This window comes from Phyllostomus discolor, chromosome 1, assembly GCF_004126475.2.
Source record: "Phyllostomus discolor isolate MPI-MPIP mPhyDis1 chromosome 1, mPhyDis1.pri.v3, whole genome shotgun sequence".
NCBI lineage: Eukaryota > Metazoa > Chordata > Mammalia > Chiroptera > Phyllostomidae > Phyllostomus > Phyllostomus discolor.
In genome coordinates this window covers 63,315,461-63,340,142 of record NC_040903.2, presented here as the reverse complement: position 1 = coordinate 63,340,142, position 24,682 = coordinate 63,315,461, and the positions used below count along the sequence as shown (strand labels likewise).

Genomic DNA, 24,682 nt, shown 5'->3' with positions numbered 1-24,682 from the left:
GATATAGGGAACATAAAAATGGAGTTAGAAAACAAAAAAAGAACCAGTCAGAAATGAAGACTACAATAACTGCAATGACTATAGGGCATCAACAGCAGATTAGATAAGGCAGGGGACTGAATAAGTAATCTGAAACACAAGGAAGCAGAAGACACCCAAATGGAACAGCAAAAAGAATTCAATAAAATGAGGAGGAGAATTTAAGAGACCTATGGGACAATACCAAGTGTACCTACATGAACAACATAGAGGTAACCAGTAGGAGAAGAGAGTGAGCAAGTAAGCAATGTGAAAATCTATTTGAAAAATAATGACTGAAAACTTCCCTAACCTCAGGAAGGAAATAAACATACAAGTCCAGGAAGCCCAGAGAGTCCCAAATGAGATGAACCCTAAGAGGCCCACGTCAAGACACATCATAATTAAACTGCCAAATGTTAAAGACAGAGAGAATCTTAGAAGTAGGAAGAAATAAGCAATTAGTTACTTACAAGGACAAAGACTGTCAGTTGATATCTCATCAGAAACTTTGTGGGCCAGAAGGGATTGGCAAATAGTATTCAAAGTGATAAAAGGTAAAGACCTACAACTAAGATTACTGTACCCTGCAATGCTGTCACTGGGAATCAAAGAAACATTTTCCAAACAAGAAAAAGCTAAAGGTGTTCATCACCACTACATTAATATTTCAATAAATGTTAAAGAGACTTCTTTAAGTAGAAAAGATCAAAAATGTGAATAAGAAAATATCACAAAAATAAAATTTTCACTGACAAAGGCAAATATCTAGTAGTAAAAATAATGGATCAACCAACTACAAAGTTAGTACAAAGGTCAAAAAGTCAAAAGTAGGAAGATTATGTGTAACTACAACATACATTATGTGTAATTACATTACAATAAATTAAGGGATACACACAAAAACACACTCACAAAATACATAAAAAACAATGACAAAAACAAATACAAAGAGGGTAAAGAAAAACTGTAGTGATTTTGAAATGTGTTCAAACTTAAGTGACTATCAACTTAAAACAACTTGCTATTAGCATAGTTTGCAGTATGTGAACTCTATGGTAACCACACACCAAAAATCTACAAGACAAACACAAAAAATAAAGTGTGGGAATACAAACACAACCTGTAGAAAGCCATCAATATGTAAGGGAAGAAGAGAAAAAGGGATAGAGAACTACAAAAATAATCAGAAAGGAAGAAATTGGCAATAACTACATACCTATCAATAATAACTTTAAATGTCATTGAACTACTGTATTTTGCTGTATATATGCTCACACTTTTGCCCAAATTTTTTAGGGAAAAATAAGGATATACATTAAACATGGGTAGTATCTGAAATGTCTTGTGTTTTGTAATTACTTGTTACATAAAATTTCTTGTATAATACATTCAAACATAAATGCTAAAATTCCTCTATAAAACAAAAAACAAGTATCTAAAGATAAATAAATTAATAAATAAATTAATTAATTAAAAGTTTTTTTCCTGAAAGTCTGGACCCAAAACGTGAGTGTGCATTTTACACGGGAGGTCATTATACATGGCAAAATATGGTAAATGCTCCAATCCTATTTCCATCAATAAAGTGTCTCATGCTACCATTTGAAGCTACTTGTGCCTACATTTCTATCCAATCTCACCTACTCAAAGATATTATTCTGGGAGTTTTCCCATTCCCTCTGGTGTTACCAATTTCCCTTTTAGTATGTATCCTTCTCACTAACATAGAAACTTTATTTCCCTCATCTTAAAAAAAATACTACCTGACTTTACCTCCAATTACTGCAACATTTCTCTGCTCTCTTATAAAAACAACCCCTTCTCCTCAAAGGAGCTGTCTCAATTCATTATGATTCCTCTCACTCTCAATCCAAGCGAGCATTCCCAATTACCAAAGCTGCTCACAACCAAGTCACCAATCACCTACATGGCACTAAATCCTGGGAGCTCAGTCCTCAAAACGCATGGCCTAGCAACAGCATGTGACACAGCTGATCGCATCATGGTCCCACAGTCCCTTTCTACACCTGGCTTCCAGGGTATCACACTTCTCTGGTTTTCCTCCTACATCCCTGGCCATTCCTTCTCACTTCTTCAGCCTCAGAATGTTGGCATGCAGTACCTACGAGTCTCAGTTTTTTGGCTCCTTCTACTATCTACTGGTACCCACACCAGTTTTATGGCTTTAGGTGTTATCTATGCTAATGACTTCCAAATTTATATTTCCAAACCAGACCTCTCTCCTGTGCTCTAGTCTCAAATATCCAATTGCCTGCTCTACATCATCTCTGGACATCTAATACACTTCACTACAATACACTGAAAACGAAATGTCTGACTTTTCTCTGCAAAGCTTACTCCTCCCAGAGTCATCCCCATCCACCAACTCTTTCTCCAGTTCCTCGGGCCAAAACCTTGGGAGGCCTCCTGGATTATTCTTATTTTCACAACCCACGCCCAGTCAATTTGTCAGCAAATTCCCTAATGCTCTGCCTTAAAAACATATTCATAATCTAACCCTTGTTACCTCCTCCACAACATTTCCCTAAATTACTATCTATTAACTGGTCTATTTCTGCCCTTGCCCTCTTACAGCTGGCTTCCATGCAGCCACCAGAATGACGCATTAAATAATAAGCAGTCTCATGTCACTCTCCTGCTCAACGCCTCCAATGACTTCCTATTACTTGAGTAAAACGAAGTCCCATCAAACTCTGTAGAACTGCACTCTTCCCAAACGTCCCCCAACCCGCATCCATCCTGCCTCTCAGACCTCTTTTCCTCCTAGTCTCACCCTTACTCAGTCTGCATCAGCAAAAGTGCAGAAGTTTCTCAAACAAGTCAGGTCCCCTCCAGACTGAAAGCATTTACACTTACCATTACCTCTAGTTAGAACATTGTTTCCACACACCTCCATATTGCTCGTCACCTTTAAGTCTTTCTCAAACACCACCTTTAGTGTGGGTCTCCCTCATTCATCACCCAAATTAAAACTGCAAACTCGCTCTCCCTCCCCTCAATACTTCCAATTCCACTAACCTTCCTTTATTTTTTCACCACATTCCTTCTCACAATCATGCATGCTGTATCTTTTATTCATTTATTTATTATCTATCTCTTCCTGCTGGAATGTAAGCTCCACAGAAAGGAAATTTTGGTCAGTGTGGTTTGTTGCTTTAATACCAGTGCTTGGCATACAATAAGTACTAACTAAATATTTGTTTAATCAATCAACCAGTCAATCATTTAAAATCTGATTCCTGATCAAGGAAGTTATTGTAAGTGATGATACTCGAATGTATAAGTATTTTAGGAACCATTTAGTTTTACAGAATTTGAAATAAACAAAAAAGATAGTATCAACTGGCCATATTCTTCTATCTCTTTTATATTTATTGAGTTTAGAGAGAGAGAGGAAAGGGGGTGGGGGGGAGAGAAAGAGAGAGAGAGAGACATTCATTTGTTGTTTTACTTATGTATGCATTCTTTGCTTGACTTGTGTGTGTGCCCTGACCGGGGACTGAACGCAAACCTTGGCATATCAGGATGCTGCTCTAACCAACTGAGCCACCAGGCCAGGGTGCCATCTCCTTCTTGAGAGAAAGAATCTTAGTTGTAGTATAGAGTGGTTCCAAGGCTACACTGAGTTTTGAATGCAAATAAAACTAGCTCATAATGAAAAAATATATATTGGCAAATATGTATATGTAGGAAAACAGTAAAATCTGAAGCTAAAGTTATACAAAGTCATACTTATTATATTTTGTGACAATGAAACAGGGTTTATAATTAAGCCAGATCATAGGGTTTTTATGTACCCTAATGCTAGAAGAACACACACAGATTTATGTGTGATACATATACTTTGACACTTGAAAAATATACTGTCAACTTTCTGCGCTGGCAGCGCTCTAACAAACATGATAAACGTTCCTCAGACCCACCAGACTTTCTGTAAGAAGTACAGCAAGCACTGACCCCACACACAACACAATACAGGAAGGGTAAGGCTGCTCTGCATGTGCAGGGAAAGCGGCATTGTGACAGGAAGCAGAGTGGCTGGGGTGGGCAGGCTATGCCGATTTTCCAAAAGCAGGCTAAAACTACAAAGAAGATTGTGCTGAGGCTTGAATATGTTGAACCCAACTGCAGAGCTAAGAGGATGCTGCTATTAAGAGGTGTAAGCATTTTGAACTAGGAGGAAATAAGAGAAAGGGCCAAGGGTCCCAGGTCTAGGCTTCATATTTTGTTTTATTATGTGACAAGAAAATCTTGAGGATATGATCACTTCGAAAAATATATATACTGTCAAATTATTTTGGTGAAGGAATTTACTTTAATAATTTAAAACATGGTATAATTAGTAACATGAAATAATCTCTTAAATGTTTCATTTAAACTTAATTTTATGACAAAACAATTCTATAAATACATTAGCAAATTTGGGATTCAAGAAGGCCTTGAAATCATTCTTCACAAGCGATGATTGTTTACTGAGCTTAGTATGTGGTGACTGACATCACGGAACAGTCTTCCCTTAGGCAGAATCTGAAAGAGCTCATATCACGAATGCCTGTACAATGTTTTCTAAGTTACGTGTAGTTCCACCATCATCACTGAAACGGGTAACACATCGATAGTTTGGCTGTGAATACAATCTCACCTCATCGTGCATTAGTGCTGCAATGTGCGTTGTTTTGCCTCCAGGTGCTGCACACAAATCTAGAATCTTCTCTCCAGGTTGAGGATCCAGAATGTGAGCTACTGCAGCAGATGGCAAATTCTATAAAGGAAAAAAAAAATCAATTATCAATGATTCTAAATCAATTTAAATTTCAGCATCAGAGAATGTAAAGAAACCTTTGGAGGTAATCCAGTATGGTATCTTCTACCAAGAGAACATTTTTTGTAACTTAAATGGTGTCAGGAAATTCTCCATTTCCTGCAGTATCCTATAATCTCATAGGACATTTACACATACAATGCATTTCTCCAATCAATTCAACAATAAAGGCATATTGTCCTTTCTATTTCTTGTTGTATTTTTTTCACCACCATTTATCCCCCTTATACTCTCTTCCCCCTTTACCCTCCTTTCTCACTTCAGTGGTTCTCAATATTTTGGAAGCTAGAGATCCCATAGAAATATGAGAAAGCTCTGAATCTTTTCCCCAGAAAATGTACAAAAATTTGCAATTTCAGGTGCTTCATTATCTAACTCCAATTTAAAAATCTCAGTTTTAAGTTGCTAATGCCACTGAGAGGAACATTTGGGTTCCTATCTTCCCCCCACTACCCTATTTTGGTAGAAGAAAAATAAAATGTAAAAAAATCTTAGCTACTTCTGATAGACATCTGGAAATAGATGAGATTCTACAACCCCAGTATACCTCTGTCTACAGCAGTAAGTTATATTAAATCACTATTAGTATTACTTACTTACATACAGATGGTTACTACAGGATGACAGCTTTAAATAATATAGAATAATATCACAAAATAATTATATATTTTTAAAAATTGGCAAGAAAAAAGTAAAGACTAACAAGCACAGGGCTATTTAAAGTTTAAAGGTTTCAATCCATTCTTATGCCAAAACATTTACATCTGAAAAACTGTGAGAAGATTACAACACTCTCAAGTGAATCCAAGATCACCAGCCCAAAACAACATCAATGGTGAGAAAGGAGACACCCACAAACAAACTGCACACCCCCTACCCTGGCCCGAGATACAGGAAGCAGTCAAGTCAATGCAAACAACTGAGGTACCTGAAAAGCAATCCCTCAACACTAAACACTAAGAACAGCTTCACCTATCAGAGATAGTTTCTCTCAATAGTCTGGTATATTCAAAAAAAATTTTTAAATTAAACTCTAATATGAACCACTAAAACATATATGTAGCTAATAGAAATTCTTTTTTTAATAGATATTCTTTAATTTTTATTTTTTAAGATTTTATTTATTTATTTCAGAGAGGGAAGGGAGGGAGAGAGAGAGAAACATCAATGTGCGGTTGCTGGGGGTCATGGCCTGCAACACAGGCATGTACCCTGACTGGGAATCGAACCTGCAACACTTTGGTTCGCAGCCCGCGCTCAATCCACTGAGCTACGCCTGCCAGGGTGCTAATAGAAATTCTTTATCTAGAGACTGGTTATGCTTAACTTCTAATAGAGATACGATTAATATACTGGTCAAAGATGACAGAAATCTTTACTGAAATGTAAGTAGCACAGTAAAATCCTTCTGGTCATGCAATAAATAAAAATTATAAAATGGTCTAAGATGCTTCACTTAGTATATAAACAATGACAGTTTTTTTTCCAACCAATTTAGTCTACTACCTTTCTCTGCAGTATTTCTCATTCCTGACTACACAAGAGAATCACCTAGTAAGGGTTTTTTTTTTAATGCTCAGAAACAAAACAATCATAAAATTCATATGGGACCACAGAAGTCCCTGAATAGCGAAAGCAGTATTTAGAAAGAAGAACAAAGGTAGAGGCACCACACTCTCAGATTTCAAACTCTATTACAAAGTTTCAGTGGTTAAAACAATGTTACTGGCATGAAAACAGGCACAGATCAATAAAACAGAATAGAGAGCCCAGAAATAAATTCACACATATAAGACAAAGGAGCCAAGAACACACAATAGGGAAAGGACAGCCTCTCCAAAAAATGGTGCTGGGAGCACTGAACAGCCACATGTGGAAGAATGAAACTGGACCACTGTCTTATACCACATACAAAACTCAACTCAAAATGGATCAAAAGCTTCAATGCAAGACCTTAAACCATAAAACTCCTAGAAGGAAACAAGGACACTAAGCTCCCTGACATAGGTCATGGCAATGACTGTTTTTTTTTTTTTGTAAATGACACCCAAAATAAAAGCAACAAAAGAAACATAAGTGAGACTACATCAAACTGAAAAGCTTCTGGAGATTCCCCATCAAGATGGCAGAGTAGGTAAACACTGTGTTCGCCTCCTCCCACATCAAAATCACAACTAAATTATAGAACAACTCTCAGATTAGCTGAACAGAATCCCCATAACTGATACAAAGATGAAGCCCCACTGAGACTGGTAGGAGGAGAGACTGGAACAGGCTGGTCCCATGTCCATGTGTATGGATAAAATTTGGGAGGGATATCTCAGTTTCAGAGGTTTCCTCTGAGGAGTGAGGGGTCCCCACCCCCACGTTAGGCTCCCAGCCCAGGTGTCCAGTGCCAGGAAGGGAAATGACCATAACTTCTGGCTGTGCAAACCAGTGGGGACTGTGGCTGAGGGAAAAGAAAGGCTTCTGGACTCTTAGATAATGCAAATCTTAAAGAGCCAGCACACAGACTCACTCACAAGCTCCCTTAGTCTCAGCCCAAGTGCAGAGGCAGCAGTTCAAAAAGTGCCAGGGATATATGGAGAGGAACTGAATTGCCTGGCATCAAGGGCAGGGGCTGGAGGAGCGGCTCTGTCTGGGAATGCAGTGGTGGCAAGCAGGATTGCTCCTTTTTTAAGCCCTCCCATGATGCAATCAGCAAGTACAGGCTGAAGTGCAGGCAGGTGCCGTGCTCCTTCATTGAGCCCTTCTCCCACCCGGCAGCAAAGCAAAGCACGCTTCAAATCTGAAGGGTCCATCAACTTGGGTAACAGCTCTGATCTTCAGTATCTTTTTCTTATATTGGGAGTAATAATAATAATAACAATAGTGATAATAATGTCACCTAACCAGATTGTAACAAATCAGTTAATGTACACACAAGTACTTATAAACCAAACAAGGCAGAACAAATTATGTTTTATAGCATCACAATTAAAGACCATCTGACAAAAATCTTAGTAGTAAACCATTTGAATCTTACTCAAAGTTACCAATGAACACACACACACACACACACACACACACATAAAACAAATGCATGTATTATTTACAGATTAATATTTTGAGATGGAAAGCAACAATTATAAAAAGCTTTATATTAAAGCACATGGGCAAAAAGGGTACAAAGGTAGTCAAATCAGCTGAGGTGAAAAAAGGATGCTTACAAAGTTTTTTCTTACTGCTTAACCAAAGGTAGATCAGAAAATTTATAAATAGACCACAAAAATATGTTAATAGAAGTACAAAAACCACCCTTAGATTTCAAATAATTCACTGTAGTATGTTGCAATGTTAGTAAATATTTCACTTTTACAATTACTTACCTGTAAAAATAAGTAGCTGGGCAGTACATTGTCAAATGAAGGGCTGAGATATAATGGTTCTGTCATTCGTATACCTATACCTCTGAAAAGCAGGAAATCTAATGTTAATCTGGATGAATTACATTGTGGATACAAACTCCATTTTTAAGAACAAACACAACATACTCAACACCAAAATAGTTAGAATATTCCAGTGAATTGTTTCTCAATGTTTACCTGCAATAAGAGGCCATCAGGATACCTAAAAATGATAAAGTTACATCAACTTTCACTTGGGTACAAGTAAGTAAAATAAAAAGCAAACAACACCTAATACCCCACCCCAATGACAGTCTGCTTCATACCTCACCTACTAGCACAAGCATATCCAACTGTACAGTATTTAACTTAACATCACAAAGAATAAGTTAAACCAATTACTGCTCAGGTATGGAATTACATGTTTCTTTTGAAACTGTTTTTGTAATCTGTATCTCCATATAATGATACAAAGAACCAGATCTCCTAGGATAAACAGTCTGTTACTAAGTTAGTCTACCTCTATGAGTCTATGAAGGATTCCACTCAGCTGGAATTCCAGAAAAAAAGGGTGCAAATTTATTATGCGAATACTAGTAGAACTGGTTCTAAAGTTTTTAAAGAATATAAATAAGAAACAGGGTGTATATGTAGCATTTCTTTCTTAGGAAGCATGCTTTATCTCACATAGGCAGAGACACAAATCATAACAGCATAGCTGACATCAGATTTAAAAACTGAATTTAAAAATCAACAGTTTTTTGAAAGATGGCTGTTTCTTACTCCAACCAAGAAAACATTACTCCAAAAAGACATTTTGCAGTCACTAGAACTACCACATCAAATAAGATATGAGGATGTAGGATGTACTACTCATAATGTACTATAAGCTAAAATATCAATCCCCTATTAGAGAGCCAAAGATAAACAAAGATCTATGCTTTATTTCATATTCATAAAGCCATGTAAGGAGAATAAAATCTTTGTTCTTGACCATTTGGAAAGTTCTGCTAACTACAACTAGGAAATTCAATATCCTGTTTCCTCAGAAGAATTAATTTCAACTATAAACCCAGATTGTTATAACATAAAAATCTATTCCAGGAATCAGAGGTGTGGTCCAGTCCTACGTGGAGATGGAAGAAACGTCCTTCTCTCCTCCTAGGTTCTCACAGCTGGTCTAATAATTAAATCTACATGAGAAGTTAGATTAACAAGAAAAAATAACCAAATTTAATTATACATGTATGTATAGGAATCCCACACACAAGAGAATCTGAGATTCCACACACGAGAGGTTCAGACACAGGAAGGGACAATTAGATGTACCAGGTCTGTCTGGAAAAAGTCCAGCCATTGCTAAGAATGAGAACAGTTTGCACAACATTGAGATAACCTGGCAGCCAAGGAGAGTGGACCAGAATGCACATGTGTGAACAATAATGACTTCACTGTACTAGTCAATGAAGGCGGTAGAAGACATTGAGTGAGCATGTGTACTGTGTGGCCATCACATTCAAAATGACTGAGTGACTAGATTAATGAATCTTCATCAAATGCACTAAGCTTGAACACTCCTCCATGGAAACTATTCGGATGATTCAGAAGCCCATGGCTATGTGTAACTGGTGATTGGCAGCTTCATAACAACATACCCACTTATGCATCATGTTTTGTGCAGAGTTTTTGGTGAAATATCAAATCACCCAGGTGACTCGGCTGCCATACAGTCCAGATTCGGCACCCTGTGACTTCTGGTTTTTCCCAAAACTAAAATCACCTTTGAAAGGGAAGAGATTTCAGCCCTGGCTGGTGTGACTTGGTGGACTGAGCACAAGCCTGCAAACCAAAAGGTCACTGGTTCGATTCCCCGTCTAGGGCATGTGCCTGGGTTGCAGGCAAGGTCCCCGGTAGGGGGTGTGAGAAAGGGACCCTCTCTTTCTCCCTCTCTTCCCCTCTCTCCAAAGTTAAATAAATAAAATCTTAAAAAAAAAAAGGGAAGAGATTTCAGACCATCAGTAAGATTCACAAAAATGTTACAAGGTACCTGGTGGTGATTGGGAGAACTGTGTGAGGTCCCAACGTGCCTCCTTTGAAGAGGACTGAGGTGTCATTGTCCTATGTACAATGTTTCTTGTATCTTCTTCAATAAATGTGTCATTTTCATAGTACATAGCTGGGTACTTTCTGGACAGACCTTGTATATGACATTCTGAGCTAAGAATGAGGTAAGGCATCCTGGGCCTTCAGAGGGGAGGAAAGTCTTTCACAGAACAACCACAGGACAATAAGAAGAGCACATATTCACTAATTAGATGTTTGCCTTGCTCTATAGATATGTCATAAAAAGTTATTTCTGGTGTTGTCTTTTATTATGGAGAAGGCCTCTAATTTAAAGGCTTTAAGGGAGACGTAAAAGCTTCTCATGAGCCTGGAGGGTCTCAACTGCCTTTAGCTCCAAATTATTCATGTACCAAAGTGTAGCATCCTGAGGGGCCGTGTTGTGAACTCCTTCACCTAGATGGAGAAATTCACAGCTTTCACACGTCTACAACAGCTGCCAACTTTGGACAGATGGAGCTGTCCAGAGAACTCCTAAAACCAGGCTGAAAATACTAAGCAAAATAAGAAATTGAGGTGTCCATGGATTTAATTTATTTAGAGTCAGTAAAAACCAGAGATGATTTAAAATTAACTGTATTTTAATTTGGCCTGAGTAAATCCAAACATTGATTTTTGACCACAAGTGTTCATGTGAGTGCTGGCTTTCTGGTAAAATTTACTTTTTATTAAAATTGTTTTATTATTTCTTTCATTATTTATATTAAGCTCACAGGGTTTTTCTTTCACAAAACCAGAATGTTTAAAAAGATCTGGATAGGGCCCTGGCCAGATAGCTAAGTTGGTTCTAGTGTCGTCCGGATAAGCCAAGGCTGGGGGTTTGATCCCCAGTCAGGGCACATACAAGAAACAACCAATGATTGCATCAATAAACCGAACAACAAATTGATCTCTCTCTCTCCCTCCCTCCCTTCCTCTAAAACCAATTTTTTAAAAATTTCTTAAAAAAAAGAAAAAAGATCTGGATAGGTTCACATAATTAATCCTTTATCAAGATAAGTACTGTTCTCCAAAGATGAAATATTTCAAAACAATAAAATTCAAAAAATAAAATTATTTGAATTACAGTGAGACTAGCTGATTGCTTAAAACTCTTTAATCTGAGCATTCATTCTGCTTATAAAGCACTTAGCAGTTTTTTTCTAAAAAACATTGAAAATATGGATTAAATTTTCCAGTTCAATTTATACCAAAAAATTCTTCATATAATGTTACTAGACATAGTATTTTTTACATTGTTTTTTTTTTCCTTGAAACACAAAATATGCTTACTTCTCCCAAACAACACTTAATAACATACTTCAGTTCAGGTGGCCCACTAAAGATTTCTTTGCGGCTTAATTCAGAAATCCCATTTCCAAGAAATACTTTTGTTCCATCGAATTCTTTGGCTCCTTTCTTACATTTGCCTTTAATATCAGAGTATACAGAAACAACATCTCCAGCCTTCATAACTAGAGAAAGAAGAAAATCAAAATGTAATAATTTATACTTAGATAAAAGAACAGTTAAAACTCTTTAAGCTGGACTGGAGAACCCTAGGGACATCAACAGTGGGCATGAGGTGGCCTAAACTGGCTCATCCTCTCAATATAATCCCTAACAGAAAATACACTTTTTACTTTAAACGTCCCTAACAATGAATCTAATTGAAGATTCTTTTTCTAGGAAATCAAAGAAATGAAGTCATCTTCAAAATATCCTACCTCAGTCCGAAGTCTTTAGCTGAGCAGAAAAGGAAAGATATCTTCTAATTTAAATTATTTTCCCCAAACCTAACATTTCCTAAAAGACTTCATTTAAATTTTGACATTTTGGATCCTTCCTCACATTTCTAAGTTTCCTTCAAAAGGACTCTTAAAAACATACTGAAATTCCTCAAAGGAATCTTTAAAAATCCCATAACACTATTGGTATTTCTTCAGTTTTCCTGTTATAGCAATTAAGGCAGATTTTAAATGATAAGCACATACATTCATTTACATGCATATATGTACTTAGAATACCTTGAAACTGTGCAGTGTACAGATTAGATTTACACAGCTGATTAAATCTAGTTTTGTAATCCTTTCATTAAATTATTTGCAGTAAAAACAAAAATAAACAGTAATATTAACAATGGAAAATTGTGTTCTACTTCCAAAAAACACCTAACCTATTATAAATGTGTCTAGCCCATTAACCTGACAACAGAAGTGAGTAGCCTACCAGCTGTATAGCCAGGACTGTTCAAATTACATAGATAGGGGTCAATGAACTTTCTGTGCAAAGGACAAGTAAATACATCTGGCTTTGTGAGCCACATTAAGGTCTCTTGACATATGTTCCTTTGTATTATTTTTCACAACCCTTTGTACTTACATTTTGAAGCTGACACAATTCCTGGAACATAGACATGGGCTCCTCTTAACACGGCATTGCCACAGTGGGCTCCAACAATGGCTTCACATTGTTGCTTTTTTATATTCTTCCTAGGGGTTAAAACAAGAAAATGTAACACAGTAATATACATCCAACGTGCACCAACTCTTTCAGTGTTTCACCTTACACCCCAAATAACTTCTTTAGTCCTGATTGCCCCAAAATAATGCCATTAATGATGAATAAGAAAGAAAAAGCTGAAAATAGAATATTGAGAAAATAGTTTTTTGAAAAAGATAATGGGTATTTGAGAAAAAATAGAAAGAAGTCCATCTGATAGAAGACAATAAAGTAACACCCAAAATTGCTTAATCATTTAACAAACATTGCTATTTTCATAAGAGCATTACAAGAGAAATAAAGTCTACCTTCAAAGACTAAAACAAACAATATACAAGGAATTCAAAACATTTCTAAAGTGGTAGATTGTTGCACGGTAAATCATTAATATTTTAAACTAGATGGACAATTTTGCCCGAGTTGTTTTTTAATGTTTTCCAGTTTCTCACCTCTAATTTATTCCTTAGATCACTAAAATGTAAGTATCATTTCTAACATTCAGAAAGACTTCTTCAAAGGTCAGAAGGCATCAGTGTGATCAGCCCAGTATTATCTTGAGCACTGAGACTCCAATGAGCCTCCCTGGTTGGCAATACTTCATAAGTTGTCACAACTCCTTGCTGACGTGTGTCCCGTCTTCTTTCCCTGATGTCCACATGACCAAATGTCACTAAACTTCTCAGCTTTATACTAGGTCCCATACATTCTCATTGCTCATGCTCTATTTCTTAATGGGTTTCAAGCCCCAAGTTCCAAAACATGCTATCATTTCCTCTCATTCTGCATCCTATCCCTTGGCAATCTCATGACTTTAATAATCACTTGCAAAAATAATCCATGAATTCTAATGTTTAGCCTTTCTAAACCCTGAATTGTGATTTCTAATTACTTGCAAGTATCTATATCTGGTGTCTCCCAGTTACTTCAAACTGAACAAGTCCTCAACAATGTTATTTTTCTCTAATCCACACCGCAAAGCCTTGGCAAAACCCCAAATCTTCTCATTTTTCTATTTCCAATCTTGAATGGTATCCTTATCTAACTGGGTGATTATCTAGAAACTTCAGCATCAATTTAAATCTCTTCTTCCTAGGCCTATTCACTCAGTGTTTGTCCAGTGAATAGGCCTAAGACATGATCTGATGCCACATGGTCTGATGCAGGTGGCATCAGATCATGCCACCTGCAATTCTCTGAGGGGTCTTCTGGGCCCATCTGATGACATCAAATGTACATCTCTTAACCTATTACTGAGTAGCTCCCTGCCTTTGACCTTTGACTGCTTTCAGGTCTTCTTTATGTCTTTGGTGTTCTGCAGCTTCACTGTGCAGTATCTAGACACGGATTTATTTTTCACTTTTAGCTTCAGGCTCAGAGTACTACCTAAATTTGTTTTTTATCAATTCTGGTAAATTTTTAGTCATTACATTTTTGAATACTGTCTTACCTCCATTTTTTTGCTACTCTACATCTAGAACTCATTAGAAATATGAAGTACCTTCTTCATTCTATTTTCCATGACTCAACTTCACATTTTCATTTTTTTATCTATCTCTGCTGTTTTCTAGATAATTTCCTTTGAGTTACCTACTTCAATAATTCTTTATCAGTTAAATCTATCCTACAATTTAACATGCAGAGCTCAGGAAATAAAGGATAGTGCATCCTCTGGAAAGAGAGTTAACACAACAGGCTTGAGACTGCTATCCTTAGAAAGGCCTGCTTACAAGATGTCCTTTGGATGCTACCTAAAAACTTGACTGGGATACAGTTCCTGACACTGTTTACACCAGCAAGATGATTATTCCAAACACCTGCTTTCTTTTGCGGAGCCTGGAATCCTGATACATGCTAGGAAGAGGGTACCTACATGACCAACATCCATTGAAAACATTGGGCACTGAACCTCTACTGCCCTTCCCTACAAGACAATATTTTACAAATGTCACAATTGGGTGCTAGAGAAATTAAGCACATCTTGGTAACTCCATGGGAATAAGACTCTTAGAAGCTTGTGCCTGCCTTCCTCTAGATTTTGCCCCATACAACTTTCCCCTTTTGCTTATTATTTTGCCTTTGTATTCTTTTGTGTAATAAAAGAGTTCTGTGAGTTCTGTGAGTCCTTCTAGCCAATTACCAAACCTGAGGGTGGTCTTGGGGAGCCCCAACACAAAGAGCATCTGCACTAGAAATCCAGCATGCGAAGTCCTAGTGTTTTAATAATAGAGAAAAATGTAACACAAATACTCAAAGAACTACTGGAAGATTTATAACTAAAAAGTTATACAATGTTTCATTAAAAACTAAGGGAGAATAGTAAAAATCAAATTATATCCTAGCCAAGTTTCTAAAGTTCAATGAAAAAGAATTCCCTAGATCTCCAAGCAAAAACCAAGATACTGTTACAAGGTGGGTCATTCTTTTTTTGGTCCAGATTTCTTCATGGCTACAATTGATTCTATACTGTCTACAAAGTGCTAAGGGAAATAATATGTGACCTGAAGCTACTATAATCAGCCAAGTTGTTGTTTAAATATAAAGGCTACTGGTAATTCTCAAGCAAGAAAGTAAATAGCACCAGAAAGGAGATGGAAGCAAATGTTGCAGATTTGATAAATGACTACAGTCGCCAACCAAGAGATTAATTATGGTAAAGAACTCAGAAAGAAACTACACCATTAGGACTAAAAGTAAACATTGAATCTATTTGAATTGTGCTTATAGAATAAAAATGTGATAAACTTTTACAACATTAAAAAACTAACATAGTAAATAAAAATTGACTGGTGGGAGTTTAAGGGGAAATTTAAGTGTAAGAACTTCCTCCCCTTTTATAATGGAAAGTCAAGAGATAATCGTAGTCATGATGAGTTTAAAAAACAAAAAATTGACTTGCTTCTTTTAAAAATACAAGGTAGGTATGTGAATCTATAATCCTAAATGATTTTTTAATACTTTACTGTAGTAACTTACCATTTGTATTTTATAGTTCACTAATGTTCTGATGAGTAGCTTAGATCACTATAAAGAATAGGATGGAAGGATTATCTGGATCAGGTAAAAGCAAATTAAGTACAGAAAATAATTATAGTTATATCATCAAAATATTTTAAAAGAACTAAAATGGCCAATATTAGCAAAAATGGAAGTATCAGAATCTTTCAAATGCTGTTAGAAACATTAAGTGGTAAATCTTTTTAGAGGGTAAAATGTCTAAAACTAAATATAGACAAACCATTGAATCAGTGATTCCATGTTGTACTAGTTTGTCCTCTAAGTCCACCAAGAAATATCTTAAGAATATTCACTGTTGAGCCCTGGCTAATGTGGCTCAGTGGATTGAGTGCCAGCCTGAGAACCCAAGGGTCACTGGTTCGATTCCCAGTCAAGGCACATGCCTGGGTTGCAGGCCAGGTCCCCAGTAGGGGACATGGGAGAGGCAACCACACACTGATGTTTTTATCCCTCTCTTCCCTTCTCTCTAAAAATAAATAAATAAAATCTTAAAAAAGAAGAATGAAAGAGCGTGACATGAATCAGGGGAAATTATGGACATCATGGAAAGATGTCCACAGTATAATCTGAAATGAATCAAGAAACAAAACCTTAAAAGACCTGTGATTGTGATCAACTGCAGTGACTGGTGTAAAACTGAATAGGAGATAACAGAAATCAGAACAGTGGTTTCCTGGTAGGGAAACATAACACAATAGAATTTTCTGGGGTGATAGAAATAGTCTATGTCTTGTCTGGGTTGTGTCTTGGCTACACATTTGGCAAAACTTAGAAAATGATACACTTAATTAAGATCTCTCCACTTCACTATATGCAAAACTTTACCTTAAAATAAATAGGAACTTACAAAATCAATTTTTAGGATGCAAAAGTAATACATGCTTTTGGTAAAAAACAAAATAGAAATGTTACAACTGAAAATCTCTTCTTATCCTATTTCTCCCAACCAACCATCTCATAGTTAACCACTCAGAGTTAAGCCCTATTAATAGTTGGGTATATTTTCCAGACACTTTTCTATATGTAAATAAATATACATAAATGTGTTGTTGTATGTATCTTTTCTTAACTGCAAAAGAAATACATTTATCCCATACACAGCAACCCCACATTAAAGACTTAATATAATATTCCACTGCATGGATAAACCACAATTTATTAAACCACTGTTTTACTGTTGACCCCTAAATTATTTCAAAACTTTAACAAAATATGCATTTTTATAGTTTATCAGGACCACTTTGTATGGTATCGGAAACTGCAGCCCTGCGCAAGCAAGTCCTTGAAAGAGGCCTATAAGCCTTGGCCGGAATGCCGGGAATGCTGGAGGCAGCCATGACCCAATACTAGCACCAAGGGTTCCCATGGGAAATCAGGCCTAAAGAATGCATTATACCCCTTGAGGCTTGCTTTGCACTGTATGGGCCTGTTGCCATGAATCGGATATTTAAGTCCAAAGCAGAAGGAGTGAATTCCTGAACTCATGAACCACCCAGATGTCTGGCGTCAGTATGTATAACAGACCCTGATCTGAGGCAAATCTCTGTGTTCCTTCAACTGTTACCTATAAACAATATCTGTTTTCTCTAACTATGGCCTTTAAACATTGATTGATGAGCTTTGCATGCATACTGTACACCTTTGTGCATGCCTGTCTCAATAAAAGCCATTTCAGAGAAGGGCTTGGGGCATTCTCCACTAGAGGGAATTGCTACCCTCTTTTCCGCCAGACAGACTGTCCAGGATTACTTCATCCATGACTGGGAGGACTCTGAGAGACAGGGTTCCCCTCAATAGTTATTATAATTGTTACCAGTATAAAAAAATTACACCATATTTGGGGATTTTAAAATGCTCCTTGAGAAAAGAATTCCCATTCTAATATGAAAGCCTATTTTTTCAATTTTCAAACATACCTTCCAAATACACAAATGAGTAGAACACTGCTGTTGTACACACAGGGCATACAGAGTAATTTAACACAACTGTGAATTAATGAATAAAATTTTACAAACACATCAACTATGAAAGTAGGAAATATGTTGATCTGTATTTTTGTTGTAACTCAAAAAATGTTTTAATTTAGCAGCAGACTATCTTGAGATATACAAGTAAATAAAAGGAAGTTTCTTGGAAAGTGGAGGGAAAAAAGTACCAATCACTACACAAAATGGACCTAAAATGCATTTGGGCCCATTCCATGTCTTCTTGTGTAATACTTTCTGTAATAGAGTATGAAGTGAGCACTTAGGAATTTTTGAATTCCTATCTATATAAAGTTATTAATAATGGAGAAACTCAGTATTATCACCAAACAGTAAATAAAGAACATTTACTTATACCTGTGATAAATGTTTCGTTAAAAGAATATGATTGGAAAATGAAATAGTTACAAACCTTGGTCCAATAACAGGAATAAGTAAGACATCCTGAAGGTCTGGATGCTGAAGAACAGGAACACTTAATCCATTAAACTGCTGTTAAGAGTAAACACACAGGATTAAAAAGCAATCAATATATCTGATAAGTTTCAATTTATGGAGTTTTTCAGTATCGTTACTTAGCAGAGTATGAAGCTTGGTAGGGATATTTTCACGTTATTCCATGGCATGCTATAAAAATCAGACTTCAGAACAACTATGTGTTCTCTATAATTTGATTCTGAAGTACTCTGACTTTTTTTCAATTATAGTTGACATTCAATATTTTTTCTATATTTGTTTCAAGTGCACAGCATAGTGGTTAGACAATTATCCAATTTATGAAGTGAGCCCCCCAATAAGTCCAGTTCCTACCTGGCACCATACACAGTTATTACAATATTATTGACCATATCCCATATGCTGGTTCTTTATGAGGCTCAATTTTGCTTACTGTTTGGTTTTATAAATACAAACCATGTTTACTTTAAGTGACTTGCTTTAAAAACATACCCAATACAGAACTGCATGTAGGACTCATTTGAGAAAAGATTCTGAATAAGATATTAAGTATTGAGATTAACTACTATTTATTATACACTATCATTATACCATGCTGATTTTGATAAGGGAAATAAATTGGGTTTTTTTGCAAAGGTTCAAGACTTTCAATATCCTCCATCATAGTTGGCTGTCAGACTAGAAATAGGTTCAGGTCCACAGGCATAGGTGCTGAAGGCAGCTCACACAGCCTCACCACAGCCAACAGCATACATCCCTTCCCAACTCCGTGGTTATGCTGGTGGCTTAAAAATGACCCAGTAGGAGTATTTACATAACTTAAATCAGCTACATGAACACCCAAAAGAGTTATTTTTTCCAGAAATGGACTGTTAACTATGTACAAGTACATCACTGCAGCAGGCAGAAGATGACTCCACACAACAGAAAAAAAAAAAACAAGAATGGTAGATTGGGTAGCAAGGACTGTATGAATATTGAGAACGAGTCTGCTATACAGACTAGGGATTGTCAACACATTAATTTCCACAAACTACATGAAAGAAGAGTAGTAACAACAGATACTTGCATTGCCCTGTAGTACACATACACTACCTAGGAAAGAACTTCTAAAAATAACTTATTTGGAAGATGATAAGAAAAGTTGTTCATGTTTTAGAAATCTACATTTCTACCAAGTCACAGGTCTCATTTGATCAGTCACCTCTCTGTTTTTGTCCCCTCATTATTTATTGGTCTTACAGTACCCAGACTATGGTAAACAATCTTCCCAAGGAAAGATAATGAACTGCGTCATTTGCTTTTGTTTAGTGTTAGGAGTACTATTTGCTTTATACTATAGAAATATTTGCTTCACATCACTCCAGAGTTCTGAAGCTTTGAGTCCCCCAAAGAGTTGGGTGACCTACCCAATCACTAAAAATAAATTCAGAATCAGAAGTGCTAGCTACAAATTCTAGCATTACTACTCACTTTGTAATCTTGAAGAATTTAACATTCATCATCCTTAATTTCCTTATTTGTAAAATAGTATTTCATAGGATTATAGTGGGAAGCAACATGACCTTGACTGTATAAATGTCATTATGTACATAATGACATAAAAAATTTGCACAAACCTTCTGAAGTTCATCAAGTAACAAATTTTTCACATGTTGTACCGAGGCTAGATGTGTATTTACTCTGACAGTTGTGAATGATGGAGGGTGTGACAAGTGATTTAACAGAGTTTCAAACTTTCTTTCTGCTTCTTGTTTACCAAAAGCCAACACAACCTGAAGAAAAAGGGCAAGTTATTGTTTCATTATACAAATCAAAAATACTAAGCAGAATATGCATATATCTGTATTCCAACTTATGAACACCTTCCAGCAATTACTCAGTTCCATTTCATTTTGCTGTATTGTTCATGTATTAACTCAAGGAATGGCAATTCTACTTTGCAGGGTTCTTTGGTTCAACTGATAATAAACACCTAACAAAATGCCCAACATAAAAGCTTAGAAAAACATTGCTTTAACTTCAAAGCATTACTAAGACATTTTGAAACTGTTAACAGCTGCTATGTTTATCCATATAAATTCAGAATTTCATTCTACTTATTCATATTGCACTAGCTGTTACATCAGTTCTGTAAAGCTACTTACTTGCTAACCTTACATCCTAGAGCAGTGGTGCTTAGTCTTAAACTACCAGAATTTGAGGTAACACTGATGCAGCCATACAAAAATCCAGCATGACATCAGCTTTTCAAATACTGTTAGTAAGTGTAACAAATAGGTATTGTCCCAAAAAGTTCCGTAGCTAGGGTACACGTCAGAAATGAAGATGTACACTGAAACAACCAAGTTCCCCTGTAATTAACTGAAGTTTTCAGGACACATATTTCCCAACTTTTGTCATCTTTGACTATAGCCTGCCTCACAGAATCTTTATAAACCACCTGCAAGCCTACAAATCTGCAGGCCTAAAAGTATTAGTACTTTCTCAAGGTTTAGTTAAAAAAAAAAAGACCCTGAATATTCTTTTTTTTAAAAGAAACAGTTCTTTTTTAAAGATTTTATTTATTTATTTTTAGAGAGGAAAGGGAGGGAGATATATATATAGAGAGAGAGAAACATCAATGTGCGGTTGCTGGGGGTCATGGCCTGCAACCCAGGCATGTACCCTGACTGGGAATGGAACCTGCGACACTTTGGTTCACAGCCCGCACTCAATCCACTGAACTATGCCAGCCAGGGCTCCTGAATATTCTTTTACCTTTGATACTTTTTACAATAACTGATGTCTTTCTTTTTTTGTAAAATCATAGTGGGTTTGAGGCAGAGGTAGTATCTAAAAAAAAAAGGTATTGGGATCTTTTATAAAACAATGTTGGATCATTTAAAAAATTGATGAGAATCCTGGCCACGTGGCCAAGTTGGTTGGAGTGTCATCCCACACACCAAAAAGTTGCACGTTCAATCCCAGTCAGGGCACACACCTAGGGTGGGGGTTCCATCCCCCAACAGGGCAACTGATGGATGTTTCTCTCTCACATCAATGTTTCTCCCTCTCCCTCTCAAATCAATAACATATCCTCCAGTGAAGATTACAAAATAATGAAAATAAAAAATACAAATAAGAATTGCTGAGAAAAAATACTGAATGCCTCCATTTCTCTGTTCTTTATATTTTAAGTTCTTGAAATCAACATTTTCTCTTTTCACACTGTTCATCCCCATAACATAATCTTTGGAAATTAAGTGTAGAAATCAAATCTAAAGATCATGGCTTCAGTAACATTTTCAAAAATGAGTAACAACATTCAAGCAGCTTTACTTTGAATGGAACACCAAAGACTTAGAAAATACAAAGTTGCCTAGAGGGATTATAAATCTGTACATTTTTAGCTTCAGATTTCAATACTATTACTTGAAAACTGTGTCAATCTGGATCAGTTACAGGATTCTTTGGAACTTCAGTTCTCTGACCTCAGAACTAATCAGAGAAGAGAAAATCTCTACCAAAAAGACTGCCAAGAGAAACACGCAAAGGCCTGCAAATCACCTAAGCACTGCTCGTGACATTTAAGAGGCACTCAACAAATTACAGCATCTCTTCCACCTGAGCTAAGAAGCAGGCGCTCTAGAAATCAGCCTGTATCTCCAAACAGCACAAATTCTACAGGGGAGGTGGTCTTTTCTCGTACATCTTTCTAAGCCCTTTGCTGCCACTGCCAGAAACAGAACTGCTTTTCTCTCTCCCTCTTTCCCATTCCTAAGTGTTGATCATTCACTCCTTTTTCTCGGAAAACATTACTTAAATACCTAAGGGAAGATACTGGCATTTCTTACATTCAGAAAGACAAGTAGCAAGAAACAACGGCTATAAAGATTGTTTCATTCAGACTTTTTTCTATTTCTAGGGTCTGTAAACATTTGAATGTTTGCAAATATCATCTTACATGTTTAGCTGACCTACCTCCTTATTCATAAAACCCTCTTTAAGATAATTTTCAACCTCAAGTCTCAAAGACATTCTAGGGAATATAGACATTCTTCCTATTGCTAAATTCTCCTCCAAGAGAAACGCCGAACACGACGGTTTTTCTCGTCCCGAATTGCAGCGAGCAGCGTCCGGACAGTACCACTCACAACGGTGTTGGGACCACCAGATGCGTACGAAAACCTCGCCGCTCACGCCTAAATTCCAAGGTGCGAAGGAATATCCACTACTTGTGGAGCGCAGCCTGCTTTTATCGGCTTCCTCGCCTCCATCAACCGGTCTCCAGTCCTCCTTTAGGAACGCTCACGATGTCACAGTGAGAGAATGCCGCTCACATTGTAGAGAAAAAGGCACAGGGAGCCAAACCCTTCTGAACTGGACAGAGACCTGGAAACCAGTCTCACACCGCCTCAGCCGCACCCAACCTTTACGCCGAGTTTCCAAACCCGCGCCTCCAATTTTTCTACGGAAAGGGCTAGCAGTTGGCGTCACTTCCCGCTACGTGCCCCATCCCTCCCCGGCCAACCAATCCACAGCCACAAATTGCTCACGTGACTCCAGAGTCCCGAGGCTCTGCGAGTGACGCATTCAAGTGCGCGGCTGGGGAGTGCCGGGCTGGGTGGGTTTGGGGTCGGAGAGGAGCGGCTGCGAGTGTGTAGGCGGCTGTGGGGCGGCAGCAGCGGGTTGCGGAATTAGGGATGGGAGGCTGCACGTCCAGCGCTTGGACAGGGAGAGCTGGGTGCCCCGGGAAATACGGAAGTGGTGTCTATTGGGTCGAATACTTGGCTGCCCTGAATAGGTGAGGGGGTCCAAATAGCTAACCTGCTAAACCTCCAAAGAAAGAATCAAGTCAAAGCTTATTTGGACCTCAGCCACGCTTGATTTCATGAACCTGTTTCAGGCATACAGATCTGACTTTGGTTGTGAACATTGTTGAAACTTCCAAAAGCCGGGCTAATGGATGCTCAGACAAAACTTAAAAACTCATAGACAGTATTAATAATTAGTTGATTTATACCTTAAAGCACAGGAGACCTTTGGCAAAATCTTTTGATGATACAGATGACGAAAGAGATTCAGAAGGACAAGGTACCTAATTAAAGTCACTGAGCCACGTTATGATTGGGAAACTAAAAATAAGTTGTCTCAAGGGTGTTTTGCTGTAACCATAATCATTAACACATAACTACAAGAAAGAGTTTTTGCTTCTTAAGTCTTTTTCTCTTTAATTCTCACATGAAGATATTTTTAAAAGGATAGAAGCTACTTTCTATGATACATCAACCAGGTTCTGCAAAAATATTTTAACCTATGGCCATTATGCTATACAGCCTTGCAAGGAGGTTATCATTACCATTTACACGAGTAAAACAAGACTACCGGAGCTGAAATAACTTCATGGCCTCACAATTAGTGAGAAAGCCAGGACAAAGATTACAGCCACCTGACTTCCAAAGCCAATTGCTACTCATTCCACCATGACATCCTTCAATAAGTTCATGGGATTCTTCTGGGTTTAAATGAACGTCAAGTGATTAGGAAAATGTCTGAACCAGGTATTTCCAAAGGAATTTTTGTGGCCTCAACATTGTGGTGATCATAGCACCAATAATGGTCTGAATCTGTATGTAGGAGCTAAGAAGAGGGAAGAACGAATTGAACTATTGGGTTGGGCAAAAAGTTAATTTGCTTTTTCCCCTTTAAGGTGGCTCTAGTAGTGCTTAGTTGCCTTTAACTTCATTTGAAACAATTTTGTTAGATTATATTGTGACAGCTGTCATATCAGTGTGTATTTTAAAAAAAACTTACCAAAATTGGTGAATTTCTGTGTAGCCATTTCCATATTGAAGATGGAAGAAATTATGCAACATTTTCAGCATATTATGCTTTATTACTTCAAGAAAAGTGAACACAACTGAAATGCAAAAAAAAAAAACCAAAACAAAAACATGTGTGCGATGTATGGAGAAGATGTTGTGACTGATTGAATGTGTCAAAAGTGGTTTGCAAAGTTTCCTGCTGGGGATTCCCCGCTGGGCAATGTTCCATGGTCAGACAGCCCTGTTCAAGTTGATAGTGATCGATTTGAGACATCAATTGAGAACAATAAACATTCTACTACGGGAGATAGATGGCATACTCAAAATATCCAAATTAATCAAGTTATTGGTGAAAATGAAAAATGTGTCTTTTATTTTATGGCAAAAAGCATACAGACTCTTTGGCCAACCAACAGATTGTAAACTCAGAGAAGGTCGAGCCTTTACCATACCACTTTATATCCAGTGCATAACACATAACAGGCACTCAAGTACTGAGTGACTAGATAAACACATGGATGGACATCTGTGGGAACTAGAGAAAGAAAACGCTGATAAAGCACGTAT

The 24,682-nt window shown here is 37.1% G+C and overlaps 1 protein-coding gene across 1 annotated transcript in view; it reads right to left on the bottom strand.

Moving 5' to 3' along the window:
• NSUN6 (NOP2/Sun RNA methyltransferase 6) overlaps nucleotides 1-22,774 on the bottom strand; it is a 51,031-nt gene extending 28,257 nt beyond the window's left edge. The window contains exons 1-7 of the mRNA XM_028506429.2: nucleotides 22,272-22,774; nucleotides 19,928-20,083; nucleotides 18,265-18,344; nucleotides 12,733-12,842; nucleotides 11,672-11,825; nucleotides 8,233-8,314; nucleotides 4,685-4,804 (exon numbers count right to left, since the gene is read on the bottom strand). Of these exons, the coding sequence (XP_028362230.1) occupies nucleotides 4,685-4,804; nucleotides 8,233-8,314; nucleotides 11,672-11,825; nucleotides 12,733-12,842; nucleotides 18,265-18,344; nucleotides 19,928-20,083; nucleotides 22,272-22,346 (777 nt within the window). The 5' untranslated portion in view covers nucleotides 22,347-22,774. The remainder of the gene's footprint in view (nucleotides 1-4,684; nucleotides 4,805-8,232; nucleotides 8,315-11,671; nucleotides 11,826-12,732; nucleotides 12,843-18,264; nucleotides 18,345-19,927; nucleotides 20,084-22,271) is intronic.
• Between the last annotated feature and the right edge of the window lie 1,908 nt (nucleotides 22,775-24,682).